Consider the following 22463-nt stretch of genomic DNA (forward strand, 5'->3'; position numbering starts at 1 on the left):
AAAGGGTATGAAAACTTACACATTGCCAACTTGTTCTTTAGAGAACTTGAATTGCTTTACTATGCCCCAGCAATGTACTGCTTCCTGAAGCCTTTAGAAGCAGCAAATGCTTCGGCAGTTATTTATAATATCTGGGAATATAAGAGAACACATACCAGTGAATATATTAGAGTAAAACTTTGTTACCACAGGTGGAATACTAGGAAGGCCTGAGACTATCTTAGTCCTTAGATTCTCTCTCTCTACACACGTTGGCAGGTGGGACACACCCTTTCCTCTGCTCTCTCAGCGCAGGTGTTGATCAAGGCCTTTCTTGGGGTTGGGAGTGGTATTGGAAATGAACCTTTAGGAGACTGAGCCATGAATTCTTCATGACTTCCAGGTGGCATTTTATCCTCTAGAATCTAGATGCAAGCATGTCAGACTCGCAGCTGGCAGGCCGCATACCTCAGGGCATGTGGCCCGCTGGCTGCGAGTTTGACATGCTTGTGAGAGGCTCAGTCTGCAAGAGTAGCCCATCTCATTCTCGCCCTGTGCTGTTATTGCCTCACCTCCTCTGGACCCAAGTCTGTTGAAAAGAGTTTAATTAATTCATCTAAGTGTGTGTAAAATTATTTTTTGCTTCAATTGATTTTTAAAAAGAGATATAGAAATCATTTAATTTATTGAGCACAAACTCAGTGTATTAGGGGCCATGTAAGAAACAAATGAATTTGACTTATTCCATATTCTGGAGAGGTTATGAGAGGAGACAGAATGCTATGCACACAACAACTCTAAAGCAGTATGCTGCCTATGTTAAATGCAGTGTAAATAAGACGACTTTAGAGGAAGGCAAAGTGGCTTCTGAAGGAGCTGACCAGGGAAGGCTTCATGGAGGTAGCTTTGGGTGAGGCTTTAAAGGATTGGTAGACTGTCCTCAGCAGATTCAGCAGAAAAAGGTATTCCATGTGAGGGTGCGGGACCTGGGCAAGAGCTAGTGAAGGCTAATAATGATTAATGTTTTACAGTGCTTTACTGTGTGGTTTATGGGAACTTGTTTGTTTGTTTTTTTTGGTTAATCCTCACCCAAGGATATTTTTTCCATTGATTTTTAGAGGGAGTGGAAGGAAGGGAGGGGGAGAGAGAGAAACGTAGATGTAAGAGAGAGACATCAATGGGTTCCCTCCCGCACGCACGCTGACTGGGGCCAGACATGCCCTTGACTAGGAATTAAACCTGGGACCCTTCGGTGCGTGGGGCAATGCTCTGACCACTGAGAACTCTGGCCAGGGCTATGTTATCTTGTTTGATCTATTCAACGACCCTATGATATAACTGCTATACGATCCTCATGTTTCAGATGGGCAACTGAGCCTAGTAAGTAGCGGGGCTCGATTTGAACTTAAGTCTCTGGCATCAGGACCCAGGTTCTTTATGTTGGACTACACACGAGGCTCATTAAGTGAATGACAAGGAGTTTGGAGAATATGTAGGGGAAAGTCACAGGAGCTAAGTGTGGAAGAGGATGGGGAGCTGAGGAATGAAAGGTTTGAATGCTGAGTTAAGCAGCTTGGACATTATTTAACACACAGGCAATGGGGAGGTAATGAGGGTTTCCGAAGTGTGCCTTAAAAAGATGTGAGTGCTTTGCCCTGGCTGCTGTGTTCAGTGGTTAGAGCGCCAGCTGTGCATGGAAGGGTCATGGGTTCTATTCCCAGGTAAGGGCATGTACCTGGGTTGCAGGTTTGATCCCCGGCCCTGGTTGGGGCTCATGTGGGAGGCAACCAATTGATGTGTCTCTCTTACATTAATATTTCTCTCTCTCTTTTCTTTCCACTCTCTCTAAGAATCGGTGAAAAAAATATCTTCGGGTGAGAATTAACAAAAAAGGGAGAGAGAGAGAGAGAGAGGTGAATGGTTTGCAAAAGGCAAGAAATAGGAAGAACAGCAGTTATGAAGTCCTTGGCTGAAAGCCAAGTGAGATTTGAGAAGCAGGAAAGAAGGGACAGATGTGAGACGTTTCAAAATGGACTGAAGGAATTTTGGCAAATGATGGTTGTGGACAGTGACACAGAAACAGATGAGGCCTGTGTCTGGAGATTGCGTCTGAATAATTTTTGAACTGGGAGGCCCCACATTTTCATGTTGTGCTGTGCCCTGCAGATTATGTAGACAGTGACAGGTGGTGCCCGTGATAGGCTCCTGGGCCCTGAAGAGGAGGGGTTGGCAGGGAAAGGCTGGCTCAGATGTTAGATATGTGACTGTTAAATGCCTGCAGAACATCAGAGGTTGATGTCAAACAGGTAACTGGAAATGTGAACCTGGAGCTTCCGAGTGAAGCTGAGGCCAGAGGTAGAGCTTTGGGAAGAGTGTGTGTCTCTAAAAGGAACAAGATGTCATAGTACAGCTGTTCTCAACCTGTGGGTCGCAACCCCTTTGGCGGTCCAACGACCCTTTCACAGGGGTCGCCTAAGACCATCCTGCATATCAGATATTTACATTACAATTCATAACAGTAGCAACATTACAGTTATGAAGTAGCAATGAAAATAATTTTATGGTTGGGTCACAACATGAGGAACTGTACTTAAAGGGCCAGAAGGTTGAGAACCACTGTCATAGTAGAACACAGAAATTCTGTCTCAAGCAGACTTGGTGGCTGCTTCTGGTAGTTTAGTTAGTTTCCACTGAAATAATCTTATTTGTAAGTAACAAAACTTCATTCCTTAAGAAGTCTTTCCAACATTTAGATTTTTCTAATTCAGATTTACAGTTTTCCAAAGGAAGTATTGTATTTTTACTATCATGGTCGTAAGTATTTCCAACACTTAGTACTAAAACTTAGTCATTTTTCCCCCTTTAATTTAATGGGACCTCTGAGACCATTGGCATTTATGGTTTCTTTCATTCATGATGTAATTAAGCCAGTCTGTAAGTCTTTTTTTTTTTAAAGAGAGACTATAATTTTATTTTTTATACTTTTATTGATTTCAGAGCAGAAAGAAGAGGGAGAGAGAGATAGAAACATCAATGATGAGAGAGAATCATTGATTGGCTGCCTCACGCATGCCCCACATTGGTGACTGAGTCTATAACCCAGGCATGTGCCCTGACTGGGAATCATAGGTCGACGCTCACTCACTGAGCCATGCCAGTCTGGCTGGTCTGTAAGTCTTATTTTTATGAAGTTCTAGGCCAAGAGATTGTGAGAATAGCTTAGAATAGTTTCAATTAATTTATGTACTTCTAATTTAAATGTATTGACAGTGGAAAACTCATTCAACAGGCAGATGATGTTATCTTGTAGATCAGACTTCACAGCATTTAGTAACTGAGTCGGCTACTTCATTCACAATTCATAATGAAAACAGCTAATGTTTAAGTGTAGGCTCACTTAAAAAATTGTCTAGAAAGAACAAACTAAAAAAATTGTCTAGGAAAACTATTAGAAAACTAAAATAAATGAAATTAAGTTCTTTTTTGACCAAGATGGAATGTTGTACTCTTTGTTAAGAAGCATGACTTGCTGTTGCACACTCACACTAGACATCTGAGGTTTGACAGGTGGCGGAGGAAGTGCTGTCTGTTTTTTTTTGTGGTGCTGGCTGGCTGGAAGTGGAGTCAGTTCTAATTCAGATAATAACTAGTTACCTGGCTACACACAGTTGTATTTTGCTTTAGTTTCCTGTCACGGTGTTATTGGTGAGACTCAAGATAATGGAATGTTTAAGTGCTTTGGATGTACAAAGCACACAGATATGTCAGACACTGCTGTTCCTGAGCAGGTTGGCCCCGTGTCTCTATGTGGGTGTGTGTGTTGACTCACGTGCCATGCTGTGAACTCTCAGCACTCAGGTCCTGCATTGCTCTCTGGTGATTGAAGCCCAGCTGAAGGGGCTGGAAGTGCAGTGACCCTGGAGGAAGAACCAGTAAAAGCAGGGGGTGGATGAAGAGGGAATTGATAGTTGTGCAAGAAGAGGGTGTCTGCCTTATGTTGTAAGCCAAGACACCCTTACCCTTCCAGTAACTGTTTGGTCTTTCAGTCTCATTTGGCTTCATTTACAAGGTCTGTATTAAAGCAGATGTCAGGGTTTAAGGCGGTATTTTGTCCATGCTGTCTGCTGTTGTGCTGGTTTGCTGACAAGTACATTTGATATCTAATAATTAGGAGGAGAAGAGAAAAAGGGAAGTTTAACTAAACCATTTTTTCCCCCTCAGACTTTGAGTAATAGAAGCCATATAGTCTTTTAAATTCCATGCCAACACACCCAGCAGAAAGAGACTTGCTAATACCAAAGGACTGGAATTACAGAAGAGCTATGCATGTTTTTTGGTATTCACTTCAAAACACACTGTCTCCTGTAACTTAGAGTTCATTTGTTATGTGTATGCTATGATAATGAGGTTTGTCTATGTAGTAGTTGTTTTTTGTAACTTTGATTAGGAAACAAATATTAATCCACTTAAATTAAAAGGCATTTATTTTTTTTTTGAAAGAAGATTGGGTAAAAGTAATGCTTAATCCAATTAATCTGTCTTCCTCTAATTCATCATGATGACTTTGGTGTCTGGTGGCAACTGAGAACGGGTTATGGAAAAATATCAAGGCAATGTAATCCCTATTATTTATGGTTACTTAAGAGGATAAATTAACCATTGGTCAGTAATCTTTGGATAATTATTCTATTTAGTTGGAAATACCTTGAGTTTTTTGGAAAGCAAGTCAGTTAGAACTGTCAAACTAGATTAGCTTTTCTAAGTCTAATAATAAGTGAATGGAAACTAGTTGCCTTCAGCTTTTTCTCTCTGTATTGTAGTATGATCATTCTTTAACTCTGGAAACTATACGGAACAACAGGGAAAATATATTAATACACTATCTTGTGGTTTTCAGGTAGGCTGCCCTAACACGTAAAGACTTGTGACCTGTGTATGTATTTTGGTTACTAAAATTAGGCAAGTTAATAACATTATAAAATTTGTTTGAATATAGATTGTTTAGGAAATGAGTCTTTTGGTAACAGCAATTCCATTTATTTATGCATTAGATAAGTATTTTGAAGCAGTCAACATTGTTGAAGTACTGTATTTATTAGGTGCTAAGTGTGGGAATGGGAATAAATAAAAAGATATTTCAATCCCAAAGGAATAAAAGTTCTTGCTGTGTTTTCCTCATGGTTATAGTGTCTCAAAGGCAGGCCAGTGTTCATCTTTTGGAGCTTGAGGTCTTCATTTAGGAGGTTCCCAAAGCATCTTTGTATTTGAGAGCAAATGAGATTGCTATGCAGCTAGAATTAGATAAATAAATACAATTTATCACAATCAAAGTATTGTCATTTTGGTAATAACAGAATTCATATGCTTACATAGTAGGAAATAAAACAGAATCCTGCTATGTATTGTTTCCAATCAGTTGAGAAGGATTTGTGTCATTATGAGAAACAATACTATATGTGGGATTGAATTACCATAGAACTAAAATATAAATTAGGACATTTAGATAACAAATGCAGATTTAGAAATCTTAACAAGGACCCATTTAAAAAGAACCACTTTAATTTTTAAAAGTAACTTTATTTAGGGATAACTATATACAATAAAATTGGTGCCAGTTTTAAGTCTACAATTTGATGAGTTCTGACAAATGTATACAGTCATGTAACCAGCACCATGATGATATAAAGCCTTCCCATCACCCCAATATGTTCCTTTGTCGCTCTTTGCAGTCAGTTTTCTGCTATACCTCAGCCGCTGGCAACCATTGGCCTGCTTTCTGTCACTATAGTTTTACTTTTTCTAAAATTTTCTGTAAATGGAATAAAATAATACAGTATGTTTTCTTTTATGTCTAGCTTTTACTCAGAATGATGCTTTTGAGATTCACCCATGTTTTTGCATGTCTTGGTAATTTATTCATTGTTACTGTTGAGTAGTATTCTGTTGTATGTCTACCACAATTTTTATCAATCCTTATGTTGATGAACATTTGGCTTGTTTTCGGTTTTTGCTTTTTATAAATAGTGCTGCTAGGAACATTGTGTGCAAGTCTTTGTGTGGACATATATTTTCACTTCTTTCATGTTATTTAAATTTTATTCTATATGCTTTTCTATATTTTTAAGTTTCACAAGAGGATAATACTATCCTATATAATAAAAGGCTAATATGCAAATTGTCCCCGTGGGCAGTCGTTCAACCGCTTGCTATGATGTGCGCTGACCACCAGGGGGCAGCACAGAACATGACGCGTTGCTGGCAGCTGGTGGCAGTGGAGGCACTGCTGGCCCCAATGGGCCCCGACAAGAGCTGGACCTCAGTGGGATGGTGGAGCAGGTGAGCGGGTGGTACCAGGTCAAGGCGGGTGTGAGCAGGGGCCAGGCGCTGAGGGAGCTGGGTGGGGGGGCCCAGCCCTGATTCATCGCCCCACAGGCAAGATGGTGAAGCAGGTGAGGGGGCAGCGCCAGGCCAAGGCGGGATGCCAGATGAGGCTGCGGGGCTACAAGGCTGAGTGCGCTAGCTGGGGCTGCGAGGCTGGGTGCAAGAGCTGGGGCCCGATCTCCGCAGGCCACCCTGAGGGACCCCCAACCTGTGCACAAATTTGTGCACAGGGCCTCTGGTATATATATATTTAGTTAAAAGGAATTGAGACTACATGAGGAGGTGAAATAGTGAGAGGACTCTGGAAGGACAAGTTTTTCACTTGGGTGATTGGTGGCACTGCCAGTCAACAGTCAAACATGGCTGAGATTTCCTATTTTTATAAATGACTGAAGAGGGCCCATTGAAACCAGTCAGTGGGAACTCACTGAAGACTAGCAGTGTACACTATTTGGCCTCGGCGTGCACGGTGTGGGGCCTCATTATGGTCCATGGAACAGTGAATGGGAGGTAGAGATGTGGGTACCGGCTAAGGCAGGGGTGGGCAAACTTTTTGACTCGAGGGCCACAATGGGTTCTTAAACTGGACCGGAGGGCCGGAACAAAAGCATGGATGGAGTGTTTGTGTGAACTAATATAAATTCAAAGTAAACATCATTACATAAAAGGGTACGGTCTTTTTTTTTTTTAGTTTTATTCATTTCAAACGGGCCGGATCCGGCCCGCGGGCCGTAGTTTGCCCACGGCTGGTAAGGAGTGAGGAAGTGCCGTTAAGGGGAGAAATAAGGTGGAAGTTAGAGGAAAACTGGGTCAAGAGAGGGTAATAATTTAATTTGTTAAAGACAGGAGTAGTTTCAGGTGAAGGAGCCTGTGGAGAGGGAGCAGGTCAAGTTACCAAGTGGCTAATTGATGGAGTAAGGTTCAGGAGCAGATCTGGGACAAGGAAACCCCGAGCACAGCAGGTGGAGGTGGGTTTGCCAGAGGTGCCACCTGTTTAGGGCCTGGAGAGAAGACAGTAAGGACCAGAGCAAGTGGAGGTAGGTTGGAGAGGATCAGGAGGCGGCCTTTGTTTTCTCTGTGTTAAGTGTGGCCTGTGGGGTTGAGTAGCAGATTTGAAGAGAGTGGCAAAGGTTGGGGAGCTGATTAGTGATAAGGAAAAGGGTCGATAGAACTCAAACAAGATTGGAAACCATGAATTTGTAATGAAACCAGTTTCTAAGATTGTGGCTTTTCCCCCCTCAACTGTTTTGAGCCCAATATGTGAGCAGGGAAAGTGAACTGAACAGTTGATATGAGGCTAGAGGAGAATCGAAGCAAAGCCATTTCGTGTTTCTGTCAGTTTCCCACTGGCTTCCTCCTCTCTCCACCTCAGAATACACCATTCTGAGACTTAGAAGTACTTATATGTTTTAAGTCTTTGCTGAAGTTGATGAAACATTTAACAACCGAATGCAATTTTTTGGTGCTATTTTAAATATTGTGGTAAAATATATGTAACATAAAACCTACCATTTTAACCATTTTAAGTGTGCATTTCAGTGGCATTAAGTACATTGGCAATGTTGCATGCCCATCGTCACTATACTAAATTTTATTTTTATAGTACATTTTTTTAATTGACTTCAGAGAGGAAGAGTGAGGGAGAAATAGAAACATCAATGATGAGAGAGAATCAGTGATCAGCTGCTTCCTGTATGCTCCACACTGGAAATTGAACCTGCAACCCAGGCATGTGCTTTGACCGGGAATCGAACCATGAGCTCCTGGTTCATAGGTTGATGCTCAACCACTGAGCCACACTGGCCGGGCTATACTACAATTTTAATTTGAACATGACTTTGCCATCTCTTTTCCTCCCTTAGTATCACTCCTGCTTTGTAAATTCAACATAGGCCTTTACTGGATTCAGTATTTGTATTTTTGAAATGGAGGTATTGATAATCGTATGTACTGAGCTTAACTTTGGCAGGTGCTGTGCAAGGCACAGGTGTGGCATTAGTTCTAATTCTTTGTTAGTTTCTCTTTTCCTTACTAGACATATAAGGTCCATGTGCAGGGGCTATCTATGTCTGTCATATTGACAGTGATATCTGTACTGTCCAGCACAGTGCTTGGCACATGGTAGGCATTCAGTGAACTTTCTGAACAATGGAAGTCTTTCAGTGAAGAAATTTATTTGTTGAGTAAGTTCTTTCTGTATGCTTTATATGAAGTAGGCAAAACTTCTATTTACACATTAATACAGATTACAGGGCATGGCACATTCCAGTGTCTGGTTAATTAGTAGAAATAAAAAAGGGTTTATATTTGCAGTTTCATCTTGGAGGTTATTAGAGCAGATTGTGCACTAAACAAATGGTTGTGCAGAATTGGCAGCAGTAACCCTGACGCCTGAAGACTGTAGTTTAATTAGGATAACTTGACAGGAAGTGAGTTAATCAAATTTGAGAGTTGAAAGAATGTTCCAATAATTTATGTTCAAATCACTTCAAATATGTCAGCAGGTAACAGGAAAGTTAGTTGCAGAATGCTCCAAACACCAGTACACCAGTGGATTTTATGGTTTACAGTAATGTTTTGGAGAAAGCAAAGCAATGAAATGGCTTGGGGCTGTTTGGTTCTGTTACCCTATATTAAATATAATACACCAGAGTTTAAAATATTACCTTTGTTAAAGATAAAGTTTATTCATAAATTAATTTAGGAATTCTATTTTTCTTTTACAGTTACTTTTGTGAATTAATTTGGTTATACTTTTATTTCTTTAAAAAATATGCTTAAGCCCTGGCCAGGTGGCTCCGTTGGTCCTCTGTACCAAAGGGTTGCAGGTTCGATTCCAGGTCAGGGCACATACCTAGGTTGTGGATTCAATCCCCAGTTGAGGTATGTATGGGAGGCAACCAATTGATGTTTCTCTCTCACATCGATGTTTCTCTCTCTCTCTCTCTCTCCCTCTCCCCCCTTTCTCTAAAATCAATAAAAAATATGCTTGATATGGGCATTTCTCTGTTAACTGGTATTAGATAAGGAAAGCAGTATCATTTTTTCCCAAGTGGCTTATGGTTAAATGGAGGTAAAGAGGCAAAATACACATATAAGAATTAATTAATGAATAATGCATTCCTATAACAGTAATTACAATATGTCCTCTGATTCTGAAATGTAAGGTTCAGTGTGTATTTGTAAAAAACAAAAAAAACACCTATGGATGCCCTTAAAAAAAAAACTGCCTTCAGCAAAGTATTTTTAGTTCAAATGGAAAGAGAACAGAAAAGGCTATTAGGAGCTATAGCTCTATCATTTTCTTGCCCTTTTTACACTCCATAAGCTAAAACGAGTACTGAGGAGTTACTATGGTGTGTGTGTGTGTGTGTGTGTGTGTGTGTGTGTGTGTGTGTAGGAGAGCAGACAGACAGACAGTAGACATAGGTCTTTGAAATGGACGTCCTCAACTAAAGACTAGCAAGAAAAATGTAAATGAGTAAGGAGAGGGGAGTGGAGAGATGAGGGGAAGTGGCAGGAGAGGGAGGAGCAGAATCAGAAGAAACAAAGACCGAGGCTGCAATCTCAGTTGCGGATGTGTAAATGCCACTTCTTTGTCTCTCCTCCGTCTCCGTCACTGCAGCCTGCCCGCTCTTGATGCTGGTGTTCAGCCCACTTTAGTGAGAGGAGCTAGCTCTGTAAAGGCAGGATCTGTGGTCTTGGTGCCTGCTGGGCTGACAGGAGCAGGTTGCGTCTCCGCTGGGCTCGGGAGTAGCAACAGCACAGATTTCCTGAAAACAGTTCCTCCTGTCATCATATTTATTCCTGAGTTGTCATGTTTAGTTATTCAGATGTGTGCTGTCCCCAGCTCCTTACAAATCAAGCAAACAGCTTTTGTTTTTCTTCTTTCCTTCCTCCCCCACCCCTTATTTCCATCTTGTTTGTTATTCTGCTTTATTTTAGTCAAGCACACACATTTGAACATAATGGTTACCGTTTCCACTAGTAAGCGTAGGATTTCCTCCTTATCCTGTGGGCTCCTAATCCTATGGTACATAATGGTGAATTAAGACATTTAAAGATGTTGCATACATGTAACAACATTGGTACATATCAAGAACATAGTATTGAGTGAAAATATGAAGCTGTAGAATGTCTAATATGTGTAAATCAGTGTTACCACATTTCATAGACTCTAAAACACTATGGTATTAGATGCACCATTATTTTATGTACCCCAAGAAAAAGGGAAAACCTGCAGATAAAGTTGTGATGTAATGCTTTATTATGGATTGTAAGATGTATCTCAATTTTAGAGATATTATAATGTGAACAAAATATGATCTTAGAATTGAAAACATAAGGTAAATATCTTTTATTGGGACATACTTGTGTAATAAAAATATAAAAACATGCCTGGAAAGGATACATAGCCAATTCAGGATGTAGTTTATTTCTATGAAGAGAGGGAGGGGAATAGAGAATGGGGCCACACAAGGGGCTTCCACTCTTTGATTTACTTTTAAAAATTTAAAGCAAATATTGCAAAAGGTTAAGATTAGACAAAGCTGGTTGGTGATTTCCTATAATTTTCTGTATGCTGTAAATATTTCATAATGAAATGTATATATTTAAAAGCTACATAAAATACAAGTTGCAAAAGCCTATATGTAGTGGATCCTATTTGATTTTGTGTTTTTGGGGTTTCTTCGGGCGTTTTCTTATGTCTGTCATACCATAGCCGTGGGTTTTGTTGTTGTTGGAAGGTGGGAGGCTTTCTATGTCTCCATTTTTGTGTATGAATTAAAAGATGTATCATATATTAGTAATGATAAAAAGAGGGGAAAGTAGTTAATAATCAAGATGTTACAGAATGAATAGGATTGGTTGGCATTATTTCTTGCTGTTAATAGTAAGAAATAAGTAAGTAAATAGTAAGAAAATATTTTTTTATGTACCTTTGAAGTCATTTGTCTGGTTGCTCCCTTATTCTTTTAAAAACTTATTTATTAAAATATTTTTAATTGATATTTATAGAGAGGAACAGGGAGGGGGGTGGAGAGAGAGAAACATCGATGTGAGAAAGAAACATCGATCTGTTGCCTCTTGAATGTGCCCTACTGGGAATCGAACTCATAACCTGGGTATGTGCCCTGACCAGGAATCGAACCTGTCACCTTCTTGGTATAAGGGTCGATGCTCCAACTGACAGCCACACCGGCCAGGGCCTTTATTCATTATTAATGTCATTAATTTATTAATTCATTTATGACTATGAATTATAAGATGTCTAGAGAGGAGTCAGGTCTTGAGAAAAAGAATTATTGTACATTTGAACAAAAATAAGTACCGTCATGCCTAGAAATCTGAGAGACACTTTTAAAGTAGGGTCATGAAACTTACAAACTTTTTTTTACTGAAACCTAAAAAGAGTGTTTTAGTTTTATCCTCCTATCACCAGATGAAAGGTCCGTAGTAGAATGTTTGCTTATTGTGCCCTAAGCAGTAAGGAATCAAGGGGCTGAAAGGGCTATTTGATTTGTCACACTACTTTAGAGACCTTTTACCTTCTACATCCATGAAAAAGGAATGCTTTTCATATCCTATAATATCATTTTAGTATCACACTTAGGTGTTTTATAGTACTTACTGTGAAGTACAGTCACACCTCTTCACCTAGAATCTCACTCCTTAGGAGGTTGCCTGATGACTCATAAGAAGAAGCAGCTATATATGCATGATGATCCTCACTATACCTTTGTGTAAGAAAGTAAAACTTTGGAGGCAACTTAAGTGTCCCCCATCCCCAATATGATCAAATAAATAATGGTCTCATAAATAGTGAATGTCTACTTTATGAATTGTTTCAACTACAAACGATAACGAGTAACATGTAGCTGCATGGAAAATGTTTGATGATGAAAAGAGCAGGAAATACCACATGACTATGACTAAAAATGTGCATGAATGTGAATAAGGATGAAGAGAATAGAGAAAAACAAAAGAGTTGCATTAGGATGGTAATAGAATTTTGAGTGAATTCTTACCTCACCATTTGTAAAATAAACTTATACTTAATTTTTTGGGGGTGGGCAGATCTTTTAAAGAAAAATTTGAGTGTCTCTAAGAAAATGGCAGATGGAGGATGGGGGATGCTAGGAAACTGAAAGTAAGTGGGCCTGCCCTGGCCAATTTGGCTCAGTGGATAGAGCATTGGCCCTTCTGAAGGGTCCTGGGTTCGATTCCGGTCAAGGGCACATACCTTGGTTCCAAGCTCGATCCTCAGCCCTGGTCGTGTCTGTGTAGGAGGCAACCAATTGATATGTCTCTCACATCGATGTTTCTCTCTTTCTGTCTCTCCTCCTCCCTATACTCTACCTAAAAATCAAAGGAAAAATATCCTCAGGTAAGGATTAACAACAACAACAACAAAAAGTAAGTGGGCCTTTGAAGATAAAACTAAAACATATTAAGCCAGATTGCTTTAGCAATGCACATGTTGATTATTTAATTTTATCTTTTGGAATAACGTTGGCCTAGTGCAATTGTGTGGAAATCAGAATATTGAAGAGGATTGGTAAAAAAAGTGGGAGGATCAAAGCCATTGTGACTGGCTTATGTTGGTTAGTCAATATTTGGTTATTTGCTTTGAAGCTATTTATTTGCAATAATGTCACTAACATCCTCAAAAGAGCCAAAGTCTGACCCTGAGATTGTAGAATCTTAACTAAGATTCTACATGACATGAAGGATCATTTGTTTTCTCTACACTTCTTCTTCTTTTTTTTTTTTTTAAGAGAGGGAGAAGTGAAAGGGAGAAAGAGAGAAACATTGATGTGATAGTGAAGCATCGGTCTGCTGCCTCCTGGATGCTCCCTACTGGGGATCGAGCCCACAACCTGGGCATGTGCCCTGACCAGAAATCGAATTGTCAACCTTTCCATGCAGAGGACAATGCCCAACCAAATGAACCGTACTGGCCAGGGCTTCTTTTTTATTTTAACGTGACCACTGATTTATGGCTACCAAATAAAACGTCCCATAATTAATTCACAATGCAATCATCTTGCCATCATAGGTAGAATGGGGCTGGTCATGATTGAGAGAGTAGAAAAAGATGAATGGATGGAAAAAGTTTTAGACTTTTAGAGCCTTGCTGACCAATTAATCCAGCCCCTTCACTTTATGGGTAAGTAAGTCCCAGAGACTCAGCAATGACCCTATGTCTTAGGACTCCAAATCTAATGCCCTTCCTATTGTACTGCAAGGAGAGAAGGAAGGAAAGGGAGAGCGGAGCCAAATTATTGACATTTGAGGGGCCACTTTTTCAGAAAGGACAGATGTTGGATTTGATGTCATTATCATCCTAAATTACAGTTTTCATAAAGACTGTCATCCCAAAACAAAAATAAGTAAAGGACATGAACAGATAATTCACCAAAGAAATGATAAACACAAAAGTATGTAAAGTAACTGAAGTTATGTAAATAATAAAATAAATGCATATTGCTACCTGAAGGTAAAACATTTGCATACAAACTTTGTTTATTCAGACCATTGGCCTAATAGGGCTTCTTGTTAACAATCTACTCTAATTTTAGAAATGTAATTATGATGGAAAATAAAACTAATGCAAATGGTAAAGACAAAGTACAGCCTGGTCAATAAATTTTATGAAAGTTGTGGTAGCTTTAAACCTCTCTTTATTCATTCACTCAGTCATGTCTGGCACCCATCGATGAATGACCTCAGGTGATGTTTGCTGACAAGGAGACACTAAGGAGGAAGCTGTGAAGTTGAGCATAGGTATCAGCACCTAATTTTACTTTCCTTTCCTAACCAACACAACCAGAGAATCGGGTTTAGATCTGACTGAGGAAACAGAACCCCAGGAAGACAAAGCCAAAAATGAGAATAATCCAAACAGTTCCTGGAGGGCGGCATGCTGAAAAAGTCAGGAGTGGGACTTTCTGTGACACTGGAGCCAAGTGTGTCTCAGTGAAGCCAAGATTAAGGGGATGGAGAAGGTTATCTGTCCTTGGCAAACATCTTTTGCTGTTACAAGCAATGTTATAAAGAATTTTTATGCATATAAATTATTAACATATGTTGGTAAATTTGTTAGGTACATTCCCTAAAAGTGAAAATTCTGAGTCAGAGGATATATGTTTTCTTCATACTTTGAGAAACTTTTTATTAGAAATAAAGTTGCACTCAGAAAACTACAGGACATTAAAAAAAGAGATAGAGGAAGATATAAACAAGTGGAAGAACATTTCGTTCATGGATTGGTAGAACTAACATCATTAAAATGCCCATACTACCCAAAGTAATCAGTAGGTTCAATGCAGTCCCTATTAAATTACCAATGGCATATTTCACAGATCTAAAACAAATACTCCAAAAACTTAGATGGAACCAAAAATGACCCTGAATAGCCACAGCAATCTTGAGAAAGAAGAACAACGTTTGAGGGGTTATAATACCAGATATCAAGTTATACTACAAAGCCACTGTAATCAAAACAGCCTGGTACTGGTACAAGAACAGAGATATAGATCAATGGAACAGAACAGAGACCCCAGAAATCAAACCAAGCCATTACACTCAATTAGTATTTGACAAAGGAGGCAAGAGCAAGCAATAGAGTCAAGACAGTCTCTTTAATAAATGGTGTTAAGAAAATTGGACAGATATATGCAAAAAAATGAAACGAGACCACCAACTTACATCATACACAAGAATAAACTCCAAATGGATAAAAGATTTAAAATAAGTCTTGAAACCATAAAAATCCTAGAAGAAACCTTAGGCAGAAAAATCTCAGACATCTCTTGTAGCAATATGTTTGTGAATATATCTCCTAGAGCAAAGGAAACTAAGGAGAAAATAAGGACAATATCAAAATACAAAGCTTCCACACAGCAAAAGAAACCATCAACAAAATGAAAAGGAAGCCCACTGTATAAGAGAACATATTTGGCAATGATACATCTGATAAAGGGTTAATATTCAAAATATATAAATAACGCATAAAACTTAACACAACGAAGACAAGCCAATTAAAAAATGGGCAAAGGACCTAAATAGACACTTCTCCAAAGTGGACATGCAGATGGCCAAGTGACATATGAAAAAAATGCTCAAAGTCACTGATTATCAGGGTTGCAAATTAAAACAACAATGAGGTCTGACCTCACACCTGTCAGAATGGCTACCACCAACAAATCAACAAATAACAAGTGCTGGCGAGGATGTGGAAGAAGGGAACCCTAGTATACTGCTGGTGGGAATGTAGATTGATGTAACCATTATGGAAAACAGTATGGAGTTTCCTCAAAAAATTAAATATGGGACTGCCATTTGACCCAGTGATCCCACTCATAGAAATATATCCTAAGAGACCGGAAACACCAATCAGAAAGAATGTATTCACCCTTTTGGTCATAGTAGCACAATTTGCAATAACTAAGATCTGGAAACAGCCCAAGTGCTCATCTATATCTATACTAATAAAAGGGTAATATGCTAATTAGACCAGATATCTTCCAGACATCCTTCTGGACAAAGCCACGGTGGCGGGGGCCAAGGCAGAGGTGGTTAGGGGCAATCAGGCCAGGCCTAGGAACCCTACCTGTGCATGAATTTCGTGCACCAGGCCTCTAGTTAGTAGATAAAAAAACTGGTACATTTACATCATGGAATACTATGCTGCAGTAAAAAAGAAGACTCTCTTACCCTTTGAGACAGCATGGAGGGACCTAGAGAGTATTATGCTAAGTGAAATAAGCCAGCCAGAGAAAGACAAGTATCACATGATCTCACTCATATGTGGAATCTAATGAATAGAATAAACTGATGAACAAAATAGATCTAGAGACATAGAAGCATGGAACAGACTGTGAAATCTCAGAGGGAAAGTGTGTGTGTGTGTGTGTGTGTGTGTGTGTGTGTGTGTGTGTGTAGAGATCAACCAAAGAACTTGTATGCATATATGCATAACCCATGGACACAGACAATAGGGTGGTGAAGGCCTGGTGCAGGGGCCTGGGGGGCAGACTGTAAGGGCTCAATCAGAGAAAAATGGAGACATATGGCATACTTTCAACAATAAAAGATTGAAAAAACAAACAAACAAACAACAAAAACAAAAAAGAAAGTGGCAAGAGTAAGAATAGCCCTAGCTGGTTTGGCTCAGTGGATACAGTGTCAGCCTGAGTATTGAACGGTTCCTGGTTCGATTTTGGTCAAGGGCACGAGCCTTGGAGGCAAGCAATAAATGTGTCTCTCTCACATCGATGTTTCTCTCTCTATCTCTCCCCCTCTCTTCCACTCTTTAAAAACCAATGGAAAAATATCGCTGGGTAAGAATTAACAAAAAAACAAAAACAAAAAATGTAAAAATCGTATAAAGAATACCTGTAAATCCTATAAATAAGTTGAATATATTATGGCCCTTTTCTCCTAAATGCATGTGTATTTCCTGAAAATAAGGGCATTCTTTTTTATAACCATTGTAAGTTATGAATTTTCATAAATTTAACATGGGTACAATGTATTTCTCTACAATATACTATCCATATTCCAAATTTGTCATTTGACCTAATAATGTCCTTTTTGGTCTGTATTTCTAATTTTAATAAAAATGACCAGATTTTCTCCGTAGAGTTGGTGCCACTTTACATTCCCAAGAGTAGTACATGAGAATGCTCGATTTACCCTCAACTTTCCCAATACAGCGTGTTAACACTTTCTGACAATCTGTTAGAGAAAGAATGATTTCACTATGAGTTGTATTTCTCTCTTATTATAAGTAAGGTTGAAGATGTTCTCTTGTAAAAAGAGTTACTTATTTGTACTTCCTTTTTGTGAACTGTCTGGTTTATCCTTTGTCTATTTTTGTACTGGAATGTTAGCTTTTTAAGAACTGACTTGTAGGAATTACTACTTTATTGTGAAACTGCCATTTGTCAGTAATATGAGTTGCAAATATTTTTCCCAGTTTGACATTTGCTTTTTGTCCTTGTTTATGGTGTTTATTATTATTGTTTGTTTGAATTTGGGGCATTTTGAAACCATGATGTACTGGCAGAATGAATTATGAATATTTTTGTTATATTTAGATTTCACAATCAAATCCACAAATGTGCTTAGGGTATCAGTAGAGCAACATAAGAAAGGAAGAAGCAGGTTTTCACCTCTGGGTATAAAGAGGTGAGTAAAGCAAATAAAACAATGCATTTATTTGGAACTTAAATAATTGCTACTATCCCCACTGTGTCAGGGCTGTTATCTTTGGCTCTCAAAGAAAGAAAAAAACCCCAACAGAACAGTTATGGTGAAAAAATTATATGTAGTCTGAAACTTGATCACATCCAGGCCTTACCTAGGACTTGGAATTTTGGAAACTGAACAACACCACAGGAGAACACTATAATCTTATTGGTTTGGAAACCATGGTATTGGTAGGATTTCTGGTCTTTATTTTTTATTACTTTGGATGTCTTTTTTTTAATATTTTATATATCCACGCTCATAATTTTTATGATAAAGGAATTTCATTTAAAGTTGATTAGGTGTGGTTTTTTAAATATCAAGTTGCTTTAAACCATTAAGTAATGTCAATGGGGATATTCATCATAGAAATTAACTTGAGATATTTGGAAATATAAAAATGTGCTCATAACTGTAATGCCTGTATCTATTTTCATAAAAGCTGATTTGCACATATCTTCACATTGCAGATTTGCACTGGTATTCAGAGAAACACGCTGACGCTGTTCTGAAGCATTTTTCCCCGCTTCTCGTTTTTGTGTGTGTAATACTTTCTCAGTTTCTTGGAAAAATAATCAAGATATTTCCTCTGGGTCTACTGATAGGCATATACTAAGTGTGAAAAGTGCTTGTCAGCATTGTTTAAAAAAATATATAAACACACAAAAATGGGCCCCTAAATCAGAGATTAGAGTTGATAGATGGCAATTTGCCCACATGTCACTGTTTTAGAGATTTAACTTATTTTGTAGACTAATTTAGGGCTAGGTAACTTTGGCAGCTTTACATTTTCAAAATACACTTTTCTATAGTTAAGAGTATCTACACAGTATAAATGTTATACCTTAAATGGAAGTAAAGTAGAAGGCCAATCAGAATCTGTTGTTATATGCATATCTCCAATCCAGAATGACTGAAAAGAAAAAAGGAGGCAGATACAATGATTTTGGACTTATTTGTATTATACATGATTAGATTTATCAGACATAACATCACCCTTTCAAATTGCTATACACCTTTTGAAACACTCTTAGTTTCTTTAGTTATCTTGTTATGAACTGGCCGTAAGTAGGTCACAGACTGGCCCCCCTCCGTGGACCACTTTAAGCACTGGTTCCAATGACTTTAATCTATGCTGAGCCAGTAGGTGCTGTACGTTATTTGACCACCTTTTTAATTTTTGTTTTTTAGTTTTAGTTTTTTAGTCTTTTTATCTTTCAGTGTTTTCCCAATGAATCTCTCAATCAATACTTAAGCATAGGTAACTACAGATACTATACAGAATATATAGTTTTATGCACTAAGTCTTTTTAACTTTACAGTCTGTCATAAGCATTTTGTCACTTCATTAAAGATTCTTCATAATTTATAATCATAATTGATAATGACTCTATGACAGTCTATTATGCAGATGTACAAAACCCCATTTAAACGTTTTCCTAATGTTTGCTACTTATTTGCTAATATTAATAATGCTGTTGTGACAATCTTTGTATGTAAATATTTGCCACTTTCCAAATTATTTCTCTAAGGTCAGTGAAACAAAGGAATGAACATTTTAGGCCTCATAAAATCTACTCCCAAGTTTTTTTTCAAAAGGGACTGTAATAATTTTCATTCCCATCAGCAGTGGTTGACAGGATTTGCCTTACCAGCACTGAGTACCACTAAAAAATACACACACACACACACACACACACACAACTTGGACTAGTTTTCTTTTTGTAAAAATTGTCCTTATTATTGAAATTATTGTAATTTTCCCCCCATTGACCTCCTCCTCCCCACTCCTGTCCCCTTATTTTTTAAAAATATTTTTTTATTAATTTTATAGAGAGGAAAGGAGAGGGATTGAGAGAGAGAAACATTGATGAGAGAGAAACATCAATCGGCTGCTCCTGCATGCCCCCGACTGGGAATCGAGCCCAGGCATGTGCCCATGCTCAACCACTGAGCCACATGGGCCGGGCTTCCACCCCCTTATTTGACAGGCTTTTAAAAAAGGCAATGAACAGCATGTCATAATGCTGATTATTAGTATTTGAACAAGATACTAGGATTGTCTCAATCACTGTTGAGTGGTCAATGTGAGATTTTAAAAAAATAATTGATTTGATAGTTTTTAATCACTATCAAATGTGATTGAGGGTGTCAGGGTTATTTTTATTCTTCAGAACTTCTGGTATACAGTGAACTGCTCTGAAAGAAAGCTTATTTCTTGGGGAATTATTTTTTAAATGTGTGCATGTGGAAATGAGGCAAATAGGAATTTTATTTCTCTGATGGAAAAATACAGAGTGTTTTGTCAAATATTTCTGTTATTTGTTCATTCAAAGTATATTTGGAATGTGTATTGTCACGTGATCTTAAAACTCTAGTTTAAATGAGCCACGTGTCAAATAATGTCACCTGTAAAAATAATGACCCACATGCTTCCCACCCCCCGTTGGAGCTGCACCTGGTTCCCCTGGAGGCCTGAATGAGTTTAGTTCTATGGCACCAGCATTATCAAGATTTCACTGTATTTGGAGGGACATAGTTTTTAGAGAAACTATGTTATTTTTCTATTCCCATTTAGAGCAACTCTGTGGAAAGCTATAGACTAACCACCTTTTCTTTGATTTTCATATTATAGCTGAGAACCAGGTAGGGCCAGCTTCCTACGCACTCATGCAGGGTTCTGTGCTCAGAAGGGTCTCATCCTTGGTTTAATTCTTTCCTGTCAGAATCTTAAAATTCTAAATTTTATATTTGATCTTGTTTTGTAAATGAAGTCTGATGGGACAATGGAGCCTGTGCTCAGGGTTTGGGGCCTTGGCTCATGTGCCCTTCTGCCTCCCTACCTCCCGGGCCCTGCCCCGGGTCCACTGCTGCCCTTCACCTGAGGTGGTAGCTGGGTGATGTTGGGGAGGAGGAAGCCCATGTTGCTGTCACCTTTTACCTCCTATGGGGATGTAGGTAGCTCAGGGGGGTTGGGGTCAGGTACTTGTGTCTCGCAGTGTTGTGGGCAGTAGTGGTGGTGGCCACCTCCATTCTGGTAGCATGCTGGCATTTTTGGTAAGTCAGCCTCTAACTCACCCCCAGTCTGAGTACCTAGTATGTCCAGGTGTGGAATTTTAAAGACCCTTGGGCATCCCTCATGTACCGTGGGTTGCTATGGCTGGCCAACTGGCAGGGGAGATCCTTGGCTCTACCTCCCCACGGCCTTGGTCTAGTGGGTGGTTTCAAGGCAAAACTCAGCAGCTGTTAGGCCTGAGCGTTTACTTGCTGCAGAATGCCCCCCCCCTCCCCTGTGAGCATCTGCACTTTTCCCATGAGTATCCTTGTGTCCAAAGGAGCTCTCTGTTGAGTTAGATGCAGGCAGGGGACACCCTCTGTTCCTCATTCCAACCTTCTTGAGTCTGGCTTGAATTTGTCTCTTCTGGCTGGCTTTGAGGTACCTCTGCGGATGAGCTATGAAATATAAATTAGCATAATTGAGGTGATTTTACATATGAGTTAAATTTATATTTCCACTTAAAACTGGCATTGCATGTCAATGAGTTCAGTTCAGGACAGATTCCCTGTTCTGTTAATTAAACGTTGGGACTTTGAAACATGGGCTTGGGAGACAATTGGCTAGAAACCATTGCTGTATTCATTTATCTCCCAGCCTATAAAAATGGAAAATAAAATAAAACTGGCATTGCAGAGGAAATGGTAAAGTTCATGCTAATAATTAAACTTTCTTTTTTTTTTTTTTTTTTTACCGTGATTGCACAGAGTCAGTGGCCTCTGTGTTGATTTATTTCAAATAGAAAGATAAGCTCTCTTTATAGTTGGATCAAACAGACTTGCAGAAATCTGACGTGTGATGAAGTGGGCCTGTGAAGCTTTTTGGTCAGAAAAATAATCCCACTGAATATAACTATATATGGTACATTCTGCAAGAACATGTCTTTATTGTACCACACATGTGGTTTTTATGTAAACATGTAATGACATGAATAATTCCTTCTCCAAACTGAGTTTCTTTTTTTTTTTTTATTTTTCGCTAAAAGTATTACAAAGGGTATTACATAAGTGTCCTTTTTTCCCCCCCGCCCTTGACAGGCCCCTGCCCTCCCTTACCCCCCAGTGTCTCATGTCCATTAGTTATGGTTATATGGATGCATACAAGTCCTTCGGTTGATCTCTTACTCCCCTCCCTCCTGTCCCCCAACCCTCCCTGGCCTTCCCACTGCAGTCCGTCAAACCGTTTGAGGCAGCTCTGCCACTGAATTTATTATTGTTCAAAAGTTTGTAATGGTCTTAATTATCCATGAAAGAGTGCGATCATGTGGTATTTTTCCTTCATTGACTGGCTTGTTTCACTTAGCATAATGCTCTCCAGTTCCATCCATGCTGTTGCAAATGGTAAGAGTTCCTTCTTTTTAACAGCAGCATAGTATTCCATCGTGTAGATGTACCACAGTTTTCTAATCCATTCATCTACTGATGGGCATTTAGGCTGTTTCCAGGTCTTAGCTATGGTGAATTGTGCTGCTATGAACATCTGGGTGCATATATCCTTTCTGATTGGTGTTTCTGGTTTCTTGGGATATATTCCTAGAAGTGGGATCACAGGGTCAAATGGGAGTTCCATTTCCAATTTTTTGAGGAACCTCCATACTGCCTTCCATAGTGGCTGCACCAGTCTGCATTCCCACCAGCAGTGCACTAGTGTTCCTTTTTCTCCACATCCTCTCCAGCACTTGTCGTTTGTTGAATTGCTGATGATGGCCATTCTGACAGGTGTGAGATGGTATCTCATTGTTGTTTTGATTTGCATCTCTCGGATGATTAGTGACTTTGAGCATGTTTCATAT

At 39.1% G+C, this 22463-nt stretch overlaps 1 protein-coding gene and 1 non-coding gene across 2 annotated transcripts in view; both read left to right on the forward strand.

The window, feature by feature from the left end:
- The first annotated feature begins 6223 nt into the window (after positions 1-6223).
- The window catches only part of SLC16A10 (solute carrier family 16 member 10), a 69934-nt gene continuing 53694 nt past the window's right edge, over positions 6224-22463 (forward strand). Inside the window, exon 1 of the mRNA XM_023750091.1 lies at positions 6224-6315. Within this exon, the coding sequence (XP_023605859.1) occupies positions 6224-6315 (92 nt within the window). The remainder of the gene's footprint in view (positions 6316-22463) is intronic.
- On the forward strand, positions 21150-21277 carry LOC111825034. The gene has a single exon (XR_002828148.1). It is a non-coding gene; the product is annotated as a small nucleolar RNA SNORA36 family (small nucleolar RNA).

The sequence above is a fragment of the Myotis lucifugus genome, unplaced genomic scaffold (assembly GCF_000147115.1).
Source record: "Myotis lucifugus unplaced genomic scaffold, Myoluc2.0 scaffold_11, whole genome shotgun sequence".
NCBI classification, from domain to species: domain Eukaryota; kingdom Metazoa; phylum Chordata; class Mammalia; order Chiroptera; family Vespertilionidae; genus Myotis; species Myotis lucifugus.